The sequence below is a fragment of the Malurus melanocephalus genome, unplaced genomic scaffold, assembly GCF_030028575.1.
Source record: "Malurus melanocephalus ecotype Western Australia unplaced genomic scaffold, MMel_1.1 scaffold_33, whole genome shotgun sequence".
Lineage (NCBI taxonomy): Eukaryota > Metazoa > Chordata > Aves > Passeriformes > Maluridae > Malurus > Malurus melanocephalus.
Window position 1 is genome coordinate 944,603 of NW_026623265.1, and position 15,544 is coordinate 960,146.

Genomic DNA, 15,544 nt, shown 5'->3' on the forward strand with positions numbered 1-15,544 from the left:
GGAAGGGAGTATTACTGAAAAAATAAGCCTGGGCCATTGCTTAAATATATAAAATAGATTTGTGCTGCTTTTGAGTCAAAGAAAGAAAGAAACCTGGTCTATTTGTGTTTCACAACAGCAAGGGTACTGTAGGCAGCACAAAGTATCAGTACAAGAAAAGGACATCTCTGATGTTTGTGTGTTGCACACGCAGGTTAAGGAAATGATTTTAATTTAACCAACCAGGTCCCATGACTCAAGGTGAGAAAAATTCTTCTTTAGTGCTGTTCTGCATCCTTTGCCAGAAAGCTGTTCCCAATTGAAACTATATTTATCCGTTATTTACCAGTTTAGTCAGCTGAGGACAAGTTGTTCTGAAAATGTTTGCTTAAATTAGCCAGCCAGGCATCAAGAAGAAAAAGGAGAGGAGTGGGAAGAAAAACCAATATGGAAACACATCTAAAATTCCAGGGAAAATATCTCTGTTGACTTTATCAGGATATAGCCAAGATCTGCAGTCAACAGAGAATTATGGCTGCTAAAATAAAGAGACTAGATTCTCCAAAGAAAGAAAAGGCAGTGATAGGAAAATAGAGGGAACTTCCTAAGTTCTCGTGAAAAGGGGGAAAATGGAGGTTCAGCTGCAAAGAAGCATTGGAAAGGAATGAAAACTGAGGAAGTAAATGAAAATATGTATGACCATTGATTTTAATGGTTAAAAATGTCAGTCATTGGCCTTGTTTGCAAATTTCCCTGAATAGGTGGTAGGGGCACAGGCTGGCTTGAGTATGGATAGGATATTGAAATAGCTAGAAAATTTGGAGAGATTATTTATGCCTGAAACTTTGGGAAGATCACATCTGGTAGTAAGGGAAAGATTTATCCTCAATTTAAAATTCTTTGGAAAGGATCAGGGAATTTTTGTTGCGAAATTATATTTGGGGTCCTCCCTCTGAAAGAATATTTTAATTTGCAATTTTTACCCTGACAAAACAATTTGAGTGGAGCACAATGACTGCAGCAAGTATGTATCAGTAATGACCATGACAGGACAAACACCACATAGCAAGTCTTATAGGAATCAGGAAAGACAGAGCCTAAGTTTAACAGCAAAAATAGCCAACTTGTTAAGAAATGTTTCTGAAATGAAGTGCCTAGCAAATCCTCCAAAAATCAGTCTTTGCACAGGGACTAAATGTGGAAGGCATATTGTCTTCTTAATCCAGAACAGACTGACGCATCTTTTGAAGAACAAACCGAAATTCTTTCTAAACTACGAAATTTTGAAGAGACACCAGGCATGAATTTACCAGGCAGTAAAAAGGTCCTTTAGCCGCTTTCCTCTTGCCCCAGCCAGACCTCCCCATGCTGTTCCTTTGCCCATTTTTAAATAGTAACATCCAAATATGTATCTAGTAGAGTGATTGATTGGTGGATGACCAACAGATGGGTGGTTGGTAGATAGAGGCCTCTTAGTTTGTTTCTCCCGCAGTTTCCTGGTTTGCAGGAGCTTTATTTCCCTTATCACATATTCCCATCTGTTCTTTTTGAGTTGGCTTCCAGCGCAATGAATGGTTTCCATTTYTAATTTACCATATATACACAATTATAACTTTCTCGATGGACATGGGCAAAGAGCTTGCAGTCTTGACAACCATTCCATGAATGATGGAAGCATGTGCTGTCTATCGCCCAGTCAGTAGAAGAGCACAGGCCTCCACAACATTTCAGAGTTTACTACACAAGAAGACCTTGTTACCCCAGTCTTACAGACATGCATAAGGACAGAGATGACCGGTCGCAATAAATATCTGTCCTACTATCCAGACCCAATTTTTTATRGCCACCACTATCCTGCATTCTGGTTCTCGTGCATTGAAGCATCCTCCTCACTTTTGGGTATTTGACCATGGTGTGGTGTGTCTCTTCCAAGGCCCTGCCGCTGCTGCTAATGCCTCCTCAGGCTCAGGCCCCTCCGAGCACACCATGGTCTGATTCTCCAGGAGAGCAGTGTACTTTTGTTTTCCCCCTCCATGCATAAGAAGAGGTMTTCTTTGCACAAAATAAAAAACTAATTTTGTCAGAAAATCTCCAGGTGCTTGAGGAATGCCATATGGAGGACCCAAATGACAAAAGCAGCCATTGATGATGGACAAATTGTCACAAAGATGTTCTTTTTCCTAGTGTGGAACTGAATTTGCTAGCATGCTACACCATTACCTGCCAAGCAGCAAAATTCAGGATTGTATGAAAATCACACRAAACCTTGTTACCAAAGGGAGGGAGCAGCTGGTAGCAATGTCCCAAAGAGTTACACTTTGGAAGAATCAGCTYGTAGTTCAACATTCTAGCAGATCTCACGACATGAGCAGATCTTCCCCATCAGAAGCAGAGCCAGGTTTTGAGGAAATGATGCTTCCAAACAAATTAGCAGTAGTAGAAATAATAGCAGTAATACTGCACACCCCTTCTCATCATTGGAAGGATTTRGAAAGCAATCTTCCAGTAGAGCTGTGCCAGTTGCACACACAGCAGGCAGATGCAGGGAGCATCTGTTTCAGAGGATGCGCCAGCAGTGCTGGCACTGTGACATCAAATACCAGAGTACAAAAAGGCACCGGGAAACTTGCTGTAGGATCCTGTGGGGTGGGAACATGGTCCCTCCTGTCACCAGAGAAAAGACCGTTCAATCTGTGTCGCAGAAGCGATGTGCATCCTCCATCCTGGGGCTCCTGCTTGCTGCTCCACACACCCTGCACCACACAGTCATGCTCATTCAYGTCTACAAATACCAGATTGCCAGTGATTAATATGAGATCTTTAAATCTTGATGATGAATGGTTTTACATAACCAAACAGGAATGTTGTGTCCTACCACACATTTTCAATTGTCTGTTTCTACAAAATTGGGAGGATGGACTAACAAAACTCACCTGACTGATGAAGTGCCTTGATTAAGGGCTCCCAAAACTCAGCTCAAAACTAGCTACTAGCACCCAAACAGGCACCTATACAAGCCAGGTAGGAGTGAAACAGAAGCACACGTGTTTCTCTGAGTTGAATCTCAGAGACCTCAGTCTCAGGCACCACCAGCTCAGCAAGGACACAGCCCCAGATGCCGTGATCATGTGCATGACAGCAGGGCATGGTCACATTTCTTAGTTCCAGATGCATAACACAAGCTGGAGACCAGAGGCCAGCTCAGCTCAGTGCTACGCCACACTACGAGAGCCTTCCTTGCTCTCTGGGGAAGCCAGTTCTATTCCAAGCTGTGGGAAAACCACAGCCAGACCCCATGTTTTAGGTTTTTACTGCCTGCCCAGCCACATCATCAGACTATCTCATTTTTGGCAAATGATCTAGACATCAGTGAATTCTCCAGATATTAAAAGACTATCCTTCAGCCCGCTACATCACCTCTGAACGTGACCCCCCACCTAGACTGCAGCCCTTCAAGTTATCCTTCATTTGTTTGTTGGTGTGCTTCCTTAGATCTGCAGATCACTTTGATTATTGGAACATCTGGAAGCTGTCACTTGCCTTTTTTGACCATGACCATCTGAAATATTACCCAGCAGGACTTGAGGGGAGACACAGTAAGGAAACAAAAACATCCTAGTCAGAAGAACATGTGGCAGGAATTATCAAATGACACCATCCCAAAGGGTAGTGCTATATATCCAAGCAAAGGCAAACTTTCCCTCCATCCCCTAAAGCCAGGACAATTTTTTTTCTATAATATCCACTCCAGACATAAAATGATATTACATACAAATTCCTATGGTATTTTTCATTAAACATTATGTTATTAAAGTTAGTTATCTACTACTATTGGAGAAAAAGCATTTCTTTTATCCTCCAGCTTTCAAAACTAAGGACTAATCTCCCTCATACATAATTCTCCACAGAAAACCTCCCCAAAATGGTTCAGTGCCTGTGATGGTTAGGGTGCTTATTCCTGGTTTGCCTGTTGTCTTCACAGGCAGAGGGCAGGCTCTTTGGTAAAACTGGAATGGGATATATAAAAAATGAGATAAACAAGTTTGAAATACAGTCAGAGTTTCTCAGCAATCCCATCAGAGGGAGTAGGGGCGCTGGGGAAGAGGTGAAAAGCAGCTCAAAATGAATGCAAATGTGCAGGTGGAAGCCCAGGAAAATCAAGCACCGCTTTTAGATTTGGTTTCTCATTCTTAACAAGAATACAGAAATGAACAAATGAAGAACAAATGAAGTGTAGAGAGCCATAAAGACTGTACTGTTTCAGTCTGGCAGCTGTTAACCAGTTATATTTTGACCTTTGTCAAGAGGTTCTCCCTAAAATCAGAAATAGACGACAATGGGTTTCCTTCTGATCAGCCTGTTTGTTTGCAGGTCATGGGACCAAAATCTCGTTGCACTGGAGGAAAACAGGGGAACAACCAGGTTCAGTGGTACCATGCATGACTTCCAAACTGCCCTTCCCTGTGGGCAGCCAGCTGGAAGCGGGGCAGTCTTGGGGGGACGTGATACTAATAGATGTAGAAGTAAAACTATTTATTCCATCAGCCCTCAGCCTCTCCACGTCTCCAGAGTAAATCAGACCTTGAGGTATGGGCTTTGCCCGATGCTGTCGCTATTTCTTCTTCCTTTGGGAGTACTTTTACATTTGGTTGTGCAGCAGTCTGATTTTTTCTTCTTTAAACCAGGTGCCACGGGCTACTGAAGTCAATTCCTGACAAACCAAATACATCTTGAAAAGAGACCCCAACATCCTAGAAGGAATTCGTGTAGTGCGGCAGCACTGGTTCCCAGSAACCATCTTAAAAGCAGACGCGTACCCGGGCAAAAATCTTCCACGGTCTTTGCGCTGGGAAATGACAAGAAGCTGGTTCGTTTGTCCCCTGCCAGGGGAGGAGACAGGGAGCATCGGTGCGAGCGTGGCTACAGAGGCGCGGCACAGCGGGACTCGTGGGGGTCCGCTCTTCCCCGGCCGGAGCAGCATCCCCCGGCGGCGGGAGCGGCGCGGGCGCGGTTCCTGCGCGCCCCACGAGGTGTCACTGCTGCCCCGCCACCCGGAGCGGCCCCCGGAGCCGCGGTGCTCCGAGCCGCGCACACCCGGCAATGCTTTCGGGGATTGGCGTTGCGAGGGAAACTCGCGACTGCTGACCAGACACCTCCAGCACCAGCGCAGAGGAGGGTTTAGAGGAGGAGCACAATACCGGGTTTATTTGTTTCCGATGAACATCGATCGATTGTCAGCACAAACACCAGCGAGACTCAGCATGTCAAATAGAATAAAAGACGTATATGGTCACTTCACAACTACAGGAGGAAATAGAAAAAAAAACAAAAAAAACCAAATCACAGGGCTTTTCATAACACCAAGCTGCTTTGCTCTACTATGGTAAAGAAAATTGCTTTGGCTTCCTTCGTTTCTGATTTTATGCTCTATTTAGTTTTCTAAAAATAAAATAGGCTATAATGAATACCAAAATAGTCCCATCCAGTAAATTTCTCTAATGAATATTTTTCGTAGTGAGCATTCTACAATTCAAAGTAGCACCATTGAGATGACATGTTTTTCCTTAGCAGGAAGCTGCAGCACATCAGTGCCCATACTCTGGCCATGCTGGTGCTTCCATATCAGAGCCTATAAAACAAGGTAAGAGTATGCAGCGGATGGAGTTGCTAAAAGAAGCATTTCTGTGTTACATGAAGGACTGATGCTCACTGCTGCAGACAGATTTTCTCTGGTAGAGATACTGCTGCACGCTCATGAACTCAAGGCTTAGATAATGAGGAGCAATGGCCTCCGTCCTGGTGCAGAAGCTTTCAGGATCTGCAAAGGATGCAGCTTCTACAGGACACTTCAGATGCCTTCACAACATACCAGCCCCCTTCCTTCCCCCAGTTCTGGGCACCAGAGGAGTCACACACACAAGATTCCTTTTGCCTGGCTCCATTCAATCCACCTAAGCAAAGGAATAACTCAAATCCCTTATGTCTCCTGAGGTTCCCAGAGACACATCCCCAGAGAAGGAGGATGTCCCTGCTGTGTAACAGCACCCCTGCACAGGCACACTCCTCCCCAGGACATTGTCCCACATCCTTTCTCCTTCACCTTGGGAAGCAGCGGCTGTAGGAGGAGTGGAGAGCTCGTGGAAGCAGGATGGGGAAGGGGAGAGGCAGACTGCCAGGAGAAGGATGGTCGCCTGAGATCAGGCCACAGTCAGAGGCACATTGTGCACCTGCATCAGCCCTTGCCCTAGCACTCACCTGCCTTTAATATTTCTGTTTTGTTTTGTTTTTTTCTAATTTATTTCAGTTCCAAAACAGAGGATAGGTATAAAGAGCATTAGTGGGCACCATAAGACCATGAGGAAGAGATCAGTGGAGCGAGAATSAGAGGAACAAAGAAAAAGATCCATAAAAGATGGAGAATCCTAAAAAAGATGTTACCGATGGGGAGGGGGAGAGAAGAAAGAGAATCTAAAAGAAAAGTTGTATAAAGAACCGTGCATCAAAAGAGATGAACTCAAAAAAGGTCATAGATTGGGGGTTATACACTCCTGTCAGCAAAAAGTTAGAAAAGTAAGTTACATTAAATATGCAATTGCCACTCATCTTTCAAAAATGAAAGGGATGAAGGAATAAAAAGGTCACTGGAAAAGATAATGCACATAATGAAATGCTTCATTTATGTGATACCCATGCCAAAGGAACAGCTGCCAGGTTAAGAGGGAGGGTGGGAAATAGAACCCYTTTTGAAAGACAGTATCTGTGATGAATCTAACAAGAGATTTCAAAATCTAGTCAAATCAAAAAGAAAGCCAATGAAGGTGGATGCAGCAGAATATATTTTGGGAGCAAAGTACAATAAAAATTGTGCAAATGCCACTAACAAGGTAACATTTACCATTGTGTCTTAATATTGTTTGATATTTACTGTCCATATCCACACTTGTAAATAAGGACTATCATCTAGCATTTGAGCAGGTTCTCACAGTTGATTATCTGGACAATTTTTCTTTGCAATTCACACATACTGACCCCTTACAGCAAATAGTGAGGATGGTACTCATTCTCATTCAAGTGTTTGTGTTAAAGGACCAGGCCAGCAGATTTCTCACTCTCACCCAAACATAAAGACACCTGCAGACAAAAAGACTGCAAGTAATGCACAGGAGGAATAAAAAAAAATAAACAAAATATTTTGGGAAAAGAGAAAGATGGTCTGAAAAATGAGGATGCTGTTCAAATGACAGCTCAAGATGCCTCATTGACTGCAGAAAAGTCAGCTATGCACAAAGGGGAGCTGGACTGCAAAGGATCTGGGCATCACTGTGTCACATAAGCTGGCATAGTTCAGTAGTGGCCATCTACTGCAAAAAGGACAGGTCCTGTAGTTGTGTGTACAGGCAGAAATACAATAGTAATCCTCTGCCCTCCTCCTGTAAAACCTTGGTGGGAGTCCTGCAAGCACCATCCTCCAAGAAAGTTGTAAGACCCTCTGTCACAGAGGAGAGTAATAAAGTCACTCAACAGTTCAGAAAATGACCACTAAGGAAACTAAAGGAGGCTGAAACGTTGCAATGTCCATTTATGTTGGGAATATATTATTGTAGTGACTTCAGCAGCCTGATCAAGAATGAAGGGGTAAATCAAAGCAAAGAGGATTCTTTTTAGATATTAGGGAAACAAAACTTTGTAGTTTCAGAGGTAATGACGATCTGCAGCCCTCAAGTTGATCTCTATACAAACAAAACACATTGAGCTGTACACATGTCACTTGAGGACTCCACAGTCTGCAAGAGCATGAGGAGGGGAATCCAGCCTCAGATAACTCATCCTCTCTTTCTCTTCACCTTTTTAATAAGTTGGGACTTCAACATGTCTTCAACTCACAGGAGACAAAAGCAATCTGTTCAGCATAGTCAGATTAAAAGGCAGACTGGTGTGAGTCACAGCCACTTAGCAACTTGCTTAAATGAATTGTGGACACAGAAAATGTTCAAATAATTTGCTGAGAATTTCCCTTGMATATGCTGGGATTAAAACCTTATTTTCTTTAAACCCTGTAGCTATTAAAATTCTTTTAGCAAAATTACTGTGTTTTATGCACCTGTTACAATAAGTCCAGTATTATGCACATACTATAAGAAGTCCAGCGTTAGTTCCATGCATAATATCTATAGCTAGAAGAGACAAAAAAATCTGTCAGTTTTAAAACCTAAATTCAAAGAGCTGTTATTCACTATGCATAAAAGTAAATATTTAGAAGAGCCACATATAAATCACTGACTTTTGCAACTCCTAATTCCAATTATGTATCAAAACTGGCCTTCTCTCACTTTAGTGGTCTGCTTTGGCTTTAATTTTTTTTTTTTTTAATTAAATAGACATCCTAAATTCATTCTTATAGGTTTTATTTTCTGGAGCTTGTTCTCCTATTTTTTGTTTCTTAGGAGACTACCTGGCATTCATGTCTCATGGTTTCAGACAATATTAGGTGTGCTGCTTTCTAGATTAAAAAAAAAAAATGTTGGATTTTAACACACTGGTCACAGTTGATCTTGCCTGATTTTTCAGATTTTTATTCCAACTCAGCATGGCTGTGGCCAACAGGCTGGCAATCCACCAGCTGCATTCCGCCTCTCTTGTTCCTAATTATTTATCTGTCCAGTTCTCCTCCCTTGTCAGTTCTGTTCTGGTCACCACAATTAATTCCCATTTCTTAGTCTTGTATTCACCTTCAAGTCATTAATTTTTGGCCAGTCTCCACCACTTTTTCAGCTCAGCATTTTGCAGTTTCTCTCATCACTGTTTTAAGGCCCCTTTTTTCCCTCTTTGGTTTTGTAGGGTTGAAGGTAAGTTTTTACTTCTTACAGAAGAATGGGTGAATATTTTGCTGTCATCAGGTAGGTGCCAGGGTTGCTTCTGCCTCTCCCACCAACTATTTTCCTTCAGGGGCTGGTCTTTAGAGCTGTCTTATGTACAAGGATGTTTGGGGAAAGAGACTGCCTGATGAACCCCAATTCTCAGATGAAAGTTCTGAGCTCCAGCTGGTTATTTTAAGGAATATTGCATTTAAGATCCCACATGAGGGTGTTTAAAGCTTCTTGGGCAAAGCCAGGAGGCACTGACTGATGGCTCTTCCCTAGAAAAAAAGAAATATGGTCCCTTCAGAGTGATTTTCTGTCTTGGTCCTTTTTTTCTCAGCAGATTTGTGGCCTCACTGACATTCTTAATTGGTAAATTGTTGTGTAACCAAAGTCATACTGCAGCTGTTCGGTTATTGTACAAACATGCCTTAATTTGAATTCTTGAAGCGGATCTTAGGATAAATTAGGAAACAAATATTTAGCTTTTCTCTGTGGGGAAGCAAAAGGAAATTTGTGTCTGCTTCAGGTTTCCAGTCTTGGTATTGTATCATTGGCAGATGACAATGATGAGGTGAAGTAACAGAAGATTGCAGATAAACCTTTTAAAAATCACCTAGTTGTAGGATTGGTTTTGTTTGGGCCACATTCACTCATATGTAAAAGTGRAGTTGTATCGCTAGAAACCAAGCTCAAATGAAACCTTAACACAGCTTGCTGACTACTTTGAAATCCTTGTTAGTAATGCCTCTTTTCACTTTGGAGACATCATGTTAAATCCTGTGCAAATACAGGGAAAGGCAGCCATTCAATACCGACTTCGTATTTCCTGAAAGGAAATGCCCTGGATTCACCTGGGATAGATTTCACTTTCTTGCTAGTAGCTGGTGCAGTGCTATGGTTTGTATTTAATATGACAATAATGTTGATAAGACATTGATGCTTTCAGTGTTGCTGAGCAGGACTGACCCAATCTGAAGGACTTGCCATGCTCCCCATGCTCCTCAGTGAGCAGGTGCACAAGAGGCTGAGAGGGAGCATCATGAGGACAGCTGAMCCGAGCTGCCCAGCAGGATTTTCCATACCATGGAACACCATGCTCAGCACAGAAACTGGAGGAGTTGGCCAAGAGGGGCCAGTTGCTGTTTGGGGACAGGCTGGACATTGATCAGCCAGTGGTCAGCAATTGCACTGTGCATCACTTGTCTGTCTTGGGTTTTATTCCTYCCTCTCTTGCTCTCATTTTCATCATGATTACTGTTATTATTAATATGAATTCTTTTAATCATTAAATTTTTCTTATATTAGCCCGTGATGTTTTCCTCTTCTCCTCCCAATCCCACTGGAGGAACAGAACAACCAGCTACGTGGTGCTTAGTTGCCAGCTGGAGTTAAACCTTGACAGGAAAGAACAAGAATAAGCACAGAATGGGTTCAGGAGTACAAATGCTAAATACTACATGACTTTTTACTGACCAGTTGGTGCTGCAAAGTGATTTTGGAATTTAAAGAAAAATTCTTAGCATGATGTTCCATGAAATGCCTAATGCTTGAATTTGAAACATTAGGTGTTTGAAGGAAGTGATTCTTTGAAGCAGGCAGTGGTATCTCATTAGTTAACTAGAAAGGCAAAGGTGGCAATATACCAGTTGATGCAATTGGTGGCAGCAGGAGTTTGGAAATAAATATCTCTATTTGGCACTGAGAAGTGAAGCAGAGCTCAGGTTTCTGTGGATTGCCTGGCCCCAAGCTCATGTCTCAGAGCTCACATTTCTGTGGTAAAATTWAATCTCAGTTTAAGATCTGGGATTCAGTGTGACTGCTTGATAAAATTCATCTGACCTCCCTAGACTGTGAATATTTTGAGTTGACCTGTATGGAGCTCATGGTAAGATCTTGTTAAGACCCAGCTCTGATGGGGCGTTTCGGTAAAAGCATAGTAGAATTGTGCTAACAAAAACAGAGACCTTTTGAATCAGTAATTATCATCCTAGCTAGAAACCAGAAGAGCAGTGGTATTTGAAACATTGAACAGAAACCCCAAACCCCAAGAAAGCTCAACTGAGCACAATATGGGGAACAACCTCTCATGGATTTATAATGCATTTTGTTCGGACTCCCTCTTTAAGGATACTAAATTCTTGGCTATGGCTGCACCCGACTACTGACAGAGCCAGTGGAGAAGAGTGCTCCCTGCTGAAGGCAGCTCAGCTCCCTTCTGCCCAGAGCTGCTGTGTGCAACTGTCCCTAGCAGGATCAAGGCAAGTGGTTTTCCAATGCTAAATGAGATGACTCTGGTGTTAATGCATTCAAATTGATTGTCTGCTTGTATCTATGACTGCCCCACTTAGCATTTAGGATTCGTAGTCCCTTTGGAACAAGATTCTCAATATCAAACCAAAGTCAGCATGACAGATGGCACTAGAGCTGGCTGTCCTGAGTCAATTCTGTTCATTGCTAAAAAGGCTTGTATGTCCTGTGCACTCTACCATACCTTGGAGATATCAGCATTTTGTCATTTGACTTAGTTCCCATCCTTGCTTTTCTACTTTGGGATTCTGTCTATCCTTACATCACCTCTGCCACTCAACAGTGTTGTTTCCTAGGCCAAGCAGAGATTTCTGGTCCTAGCTCAGATATTAGCTTTAGAAGCTCCATATCTCCTGTCTCACAGGCAACATCAACACATGCTCGTAAATCTGTCAACAGGTCTCTGTGAGTAACCTCAGCAGTGGACACACAACAGCACATCCCAACAGAGCCCTGGAATTAAAGTGCCACCCTCCTCCTGCATTTCTACTGGAGGTTAACTCCACAGACTGTGTACTTAGCACTCCCAAACCACTACCTTTTCAGCTTGAAATGTTGCCTTGTGTCACAAGTGACAGCAAGGAGAAAAAAACACTGTCCTTCCTATTTAGCAAGTGTACCCTTGTGTTCTCAGCCAGCTTTGTTCATGTCCCTTCCTAAGGAAGTGCAGTTCAGTCAATCTGGTCAGGGCTAGCGACTGCACCACTATGCACTGTTAGAGAACGGGGCTAGCTTAGAGGAAGGTTTGCTTATGTGATGATGAGCAAGCTGGAAAGGTCTCTCTGCTGCTAGCTTGATAAAAAGAAAAGAAAAAGTAAATGTTTATCAAAAAAGTGTGTTTGATTAGGTGTCACTGAGAGAAAGAAAATGCCGTTTCATGTCACTGTTTAGAAAGGTGTGCAACTTTGGGGGATCATTTTGCTCTCGACTAATCTTCAGATTCAATATTAAAATCTCAAACTTCCCAAAGGAAAGAGATTCTGCATCTTTTAATGAAAGATAAAACAACAATATAAACATACACAAATTTACAGAGAAAGGATCAACTTTAATACATCTGGAGTAAAAGGTGTTCTTTTTTTAAATATGGTATAAAAATAAATGCAAGAAACATTAACAGATAATATACAGACAACAGACAAAGACACAGGCCTTCTTTCTCAATGTGAATACATCAGTGAAATGAAACCTTCTGTGCTAATTTATTGTGCAATAAATGTGATGCCATATGTATATTTATTAATATATGCATTTTTTACATTTCTTCCAGTTTTTGATTGACTTATTTTTTTAATAAACTGTGCCTAGCAGAAGCTTTTTTTTCACTGTACTTGAGCTTGCAGAAAATAAAAAGACACAGATCCAGCTTGATATGAAGGAGGAAGTGAGCAGACAGTTTTCGAAATGGAGGCATCGAAAGGCTAGAGAGTCCCTCGGAGTCTGTAATGCCTTAGTATACACAAAAGAAAACAAGTCAGGTCCTTTCTCATGCAACATCTTGTTCTACTGTCCTCTGAGTCAGGCAATCAGTGAGCTACAAAGTATGTATAATGATTTGAGTCTGCTTCCATGCTACAAGGTGATCCTTTTAGTAGGACTGCACTAGACTGGTTAACCTCTTTGATGTGAGCGATTTCCCCTGAGGAAAAGATAAAAACAAAAAACAAAAACAGAAAACAGAGGCATGATCACTGCAATCCTGTTCATCAGCAACCACTCAGTGTTGCCACATCACCCTCAAATAACTAGGGGCACCAACTGGAGTCTGTCAAATCTTAAACCACAGAAAGTCCTCGCACTTGAACACCTGAACTGCCAGCCAGATTGTTTCACAGAACAAGACAGCAAATTTGAAGGACATCTTTGAATGAGATTGGTTTTGGCTGATGAGAAACTGATGCTCAGGTTTTTGCTGTCAGTCACACCCAGAACTTGAAAAGGCTACCGCAAGCAAGAGTGCCTTGTGCTGCAAAGATGAATGTGCCAGCTGAGGTAGCTCTGTCACAGGGGACAGAAAAGCTACTTTCAAGTTACGGTAAGAAAGTAAGAGACAGATTATATATAGGTAGGAMAGCAGCTTTGTCATGAGCCCAGCTGTAGGTTTGCTGAGACCATATTTACAATTTATAAGGAACATTGTTCAGGTGTATTACATGTGACTGCATAGCATGGCTTTGAAGGTGCTAGATTTCCATATTGTTGTTTTCCTTATCATTCTTCCTGTTGCAAGGATGTCGTTTCAATTTCTAACAAGTTCTTTTAATAAGGCATAATGACTGTCCCACAAGAGCTAGGTCTACAGTGTGAATAAGATGGTGTAAAGTAAGTCACTCTGGAATATTTCAGGCAGATTTGAGCTTTATCTGAGCCAGACAGCAACCACAGAACGGGAATTAGCTCTCCTACACCCACATAAAGGGAATTAGCTCTCCAAGGGCCATCCTGCTGTGGCTCTGATCTAACAGAGGCAGAGCTGGCACAGCAAGCTGACATCACAGGCATACCCTGACAATGTAACACAAATATATCATAAAACATTAAATAGAAAATGGCTCTAACTCACTGGTTAGATATTTAATACTTACATTTATCATATTGTTCATTTTAAGTGCCCAATTCAGAAATATCAAACTGAGTTAAAGAAGAATACAGTAAGAAAGACTGTAAGTATGGTGAGATGCTTCATTTTCTGCAGTAAATGGTAAATGAACTTACTCTGCCATATCAATAAATTGTTAAGTCATCTGCAGTATTATAACTCAGTGGAATTATACAATTTAATATCTATTGTAATTATCAATTTAATTTATGCTCACAGGGATCTGTAAGTTGGTCTTGAGCATTTGCTCAAATGCAATATATCAGAGTGGGTCTTCATCAAAGGAAGAATAACTATTTTATTCTTTGTGCTCTGAAATACAAGTTGAACAAATTAGAATGCATACTTCCTCTACAACATAATTGGAAAGAGAACTCATGATTTGCCATATTGGGTTAGACTGCTCATCCATCAGGTTCACCATATCATACTGACAGTATTAATACTTGCTTCTCTGAAAGATGGAATGTGTCCTTCCTGGCACTCTGTCTTCCCTGTGTCTGACACTTTCTACCTATATTAAATTCACAGCTTCTTGACACTTGTTAACCCTAAATTACGTTTTTCCTCTACAGTATCAGTTAAGCTGTTATAGTAAGACATCTCCTCTTTTTAAATAGTAAAAAAAGCCTCAACAATACAATTACAATATAGCCTTGGAATACAATTTAAAACAGCAAGTCCAAAATTAATGTTTTGTTAGACAATTTTGTTAGACAATTCATGACTTTTGCAGCTAGACATAATATCAGAAAAGATTGAATATATGGTTATTTTTGCCTTTCAATAAGTTATTTGTACTTAATTTTATAGGTGTACAGCCCTGGCTACTTTCTGTAAACATGTGTAAGTCCCCATTAGTACTGAACTGCATAACCCATTTAATTAAAATATTAAAACCATGAGTTACAATTTACCCAATACTGCACTGCAAAGCTGCATAACCCCTTGTTGTAATATAAAATCTGTGAAATAATTGTTTATTATTATTTTCTATTATCAGTTAGGAGTGTCATAATTTCTGAAATTTTTAGGTGGACCACAACCTAATTCTAGCATCTCAGGAATGGTTATCACATAAACTAGGAAGTGTTGACCTACAATCAGGCCCAAAACTAGTTATTATTTGATCTGATTTGTTTAATTTTTTTTCTAYGTATTATTTGAATTTTTCCCTAGAGACAGTGAGCTATCATGACAATTTTTTTTCTGTATTCCACATMATTTGCCCCCTGGATATTGCTGATCTTTGCATATTTTTTTCTCCAAAGCCCTACACTGATTAGGAACTCTCTGGATGGTCCTCTTCTTCACTCCCCTCCCTGCCTCAGAGAAATCTCCATCTGAACAACGACAACAACAACAACAAATGGTCTTTTTCAAGGCATTAGTAGTTCTAATTTACCATAAAGTTGGAAAAGTGACAGCTTAGAAGATACACCTTCCTTAAGAGATCTTCAATGCTTAGTCTGAATCACATTAAGTCCTCTGATTAAGAAAATAAACTTTTAATAGAGAGAAACCATTGCAGCCCCAAATACAGAATTGTCACATCTTATTAGATCTGCAGGGACTTGCTATTTTCCAATTTACAAAAGATTCCTTTCTAACTGTTCCAGAGTACACTTTTACTTAAGCTCTCTATGGTAGGATTCCATAATTACTGTTTATGGGAGATTTCCAGATTTACTTGATTTACAGACTGATGTAAGGATCATCCATTGTGGGTCATAATTCAAGAGCTGAGCCTAGCTGTTTCTTTGAGACACAATGTTAACAGCATTKCCATTAGCCAGAT

General features: G+C 41.1%; 1 protein-coding gene and 1 long non-coding RNA gene across 6 annotated transcripts in view; one reads left to right on the plus strand and one right to left on the minus strand.

Annotated features, from left to right (window-relative positions):
• LOC130572342 (uncharacterized) overlaps positions 1-5,387 on the plus strand; it is a 31,368-nt gene extending 25,981 nt beyond the window's left edge. Inside the window, exon 4 of the long non-coding RNA XR_008965210.1 lies at positions 4,665-5,387. This is a non-coding gene — a long non-coding RNA (uncharacterized LOC130572342). The remainder of the gene's footprint in view (positions 1-4,664) is intronic.
• RGS7 (regulator of G protein signaling 7) overlaps positions 1-15,544 on the minus strand; it is a 224,168-nt gene that overhangs the window by 2,899 nt on the left and 205,725 nt on the right. The window contains exon 17 of one of the 5 annotated variants that reach the window (XM_057363975.1): positions 12,133-12,596. The exons of 1 other annotated variant lie outside the window; for it this stretch is intronic. In XM_057363975.1, the coding sequence (XP_057219958.1) occupies positions 12,438-12,596 (159 nt within the window). In that variant the 3' untranslated portion in view covers positions 12,133-12,437. Of the gene's footprint in view, positions 1-12,132; positions 12,597-12,654; positions 12,787-15,544 lie in introns of those variants that run through there. 3 more of the 5 variants (XM_057363973.1, XM_057363974.1, XM_057363971.1) reach the window with 3 other exon arrangements.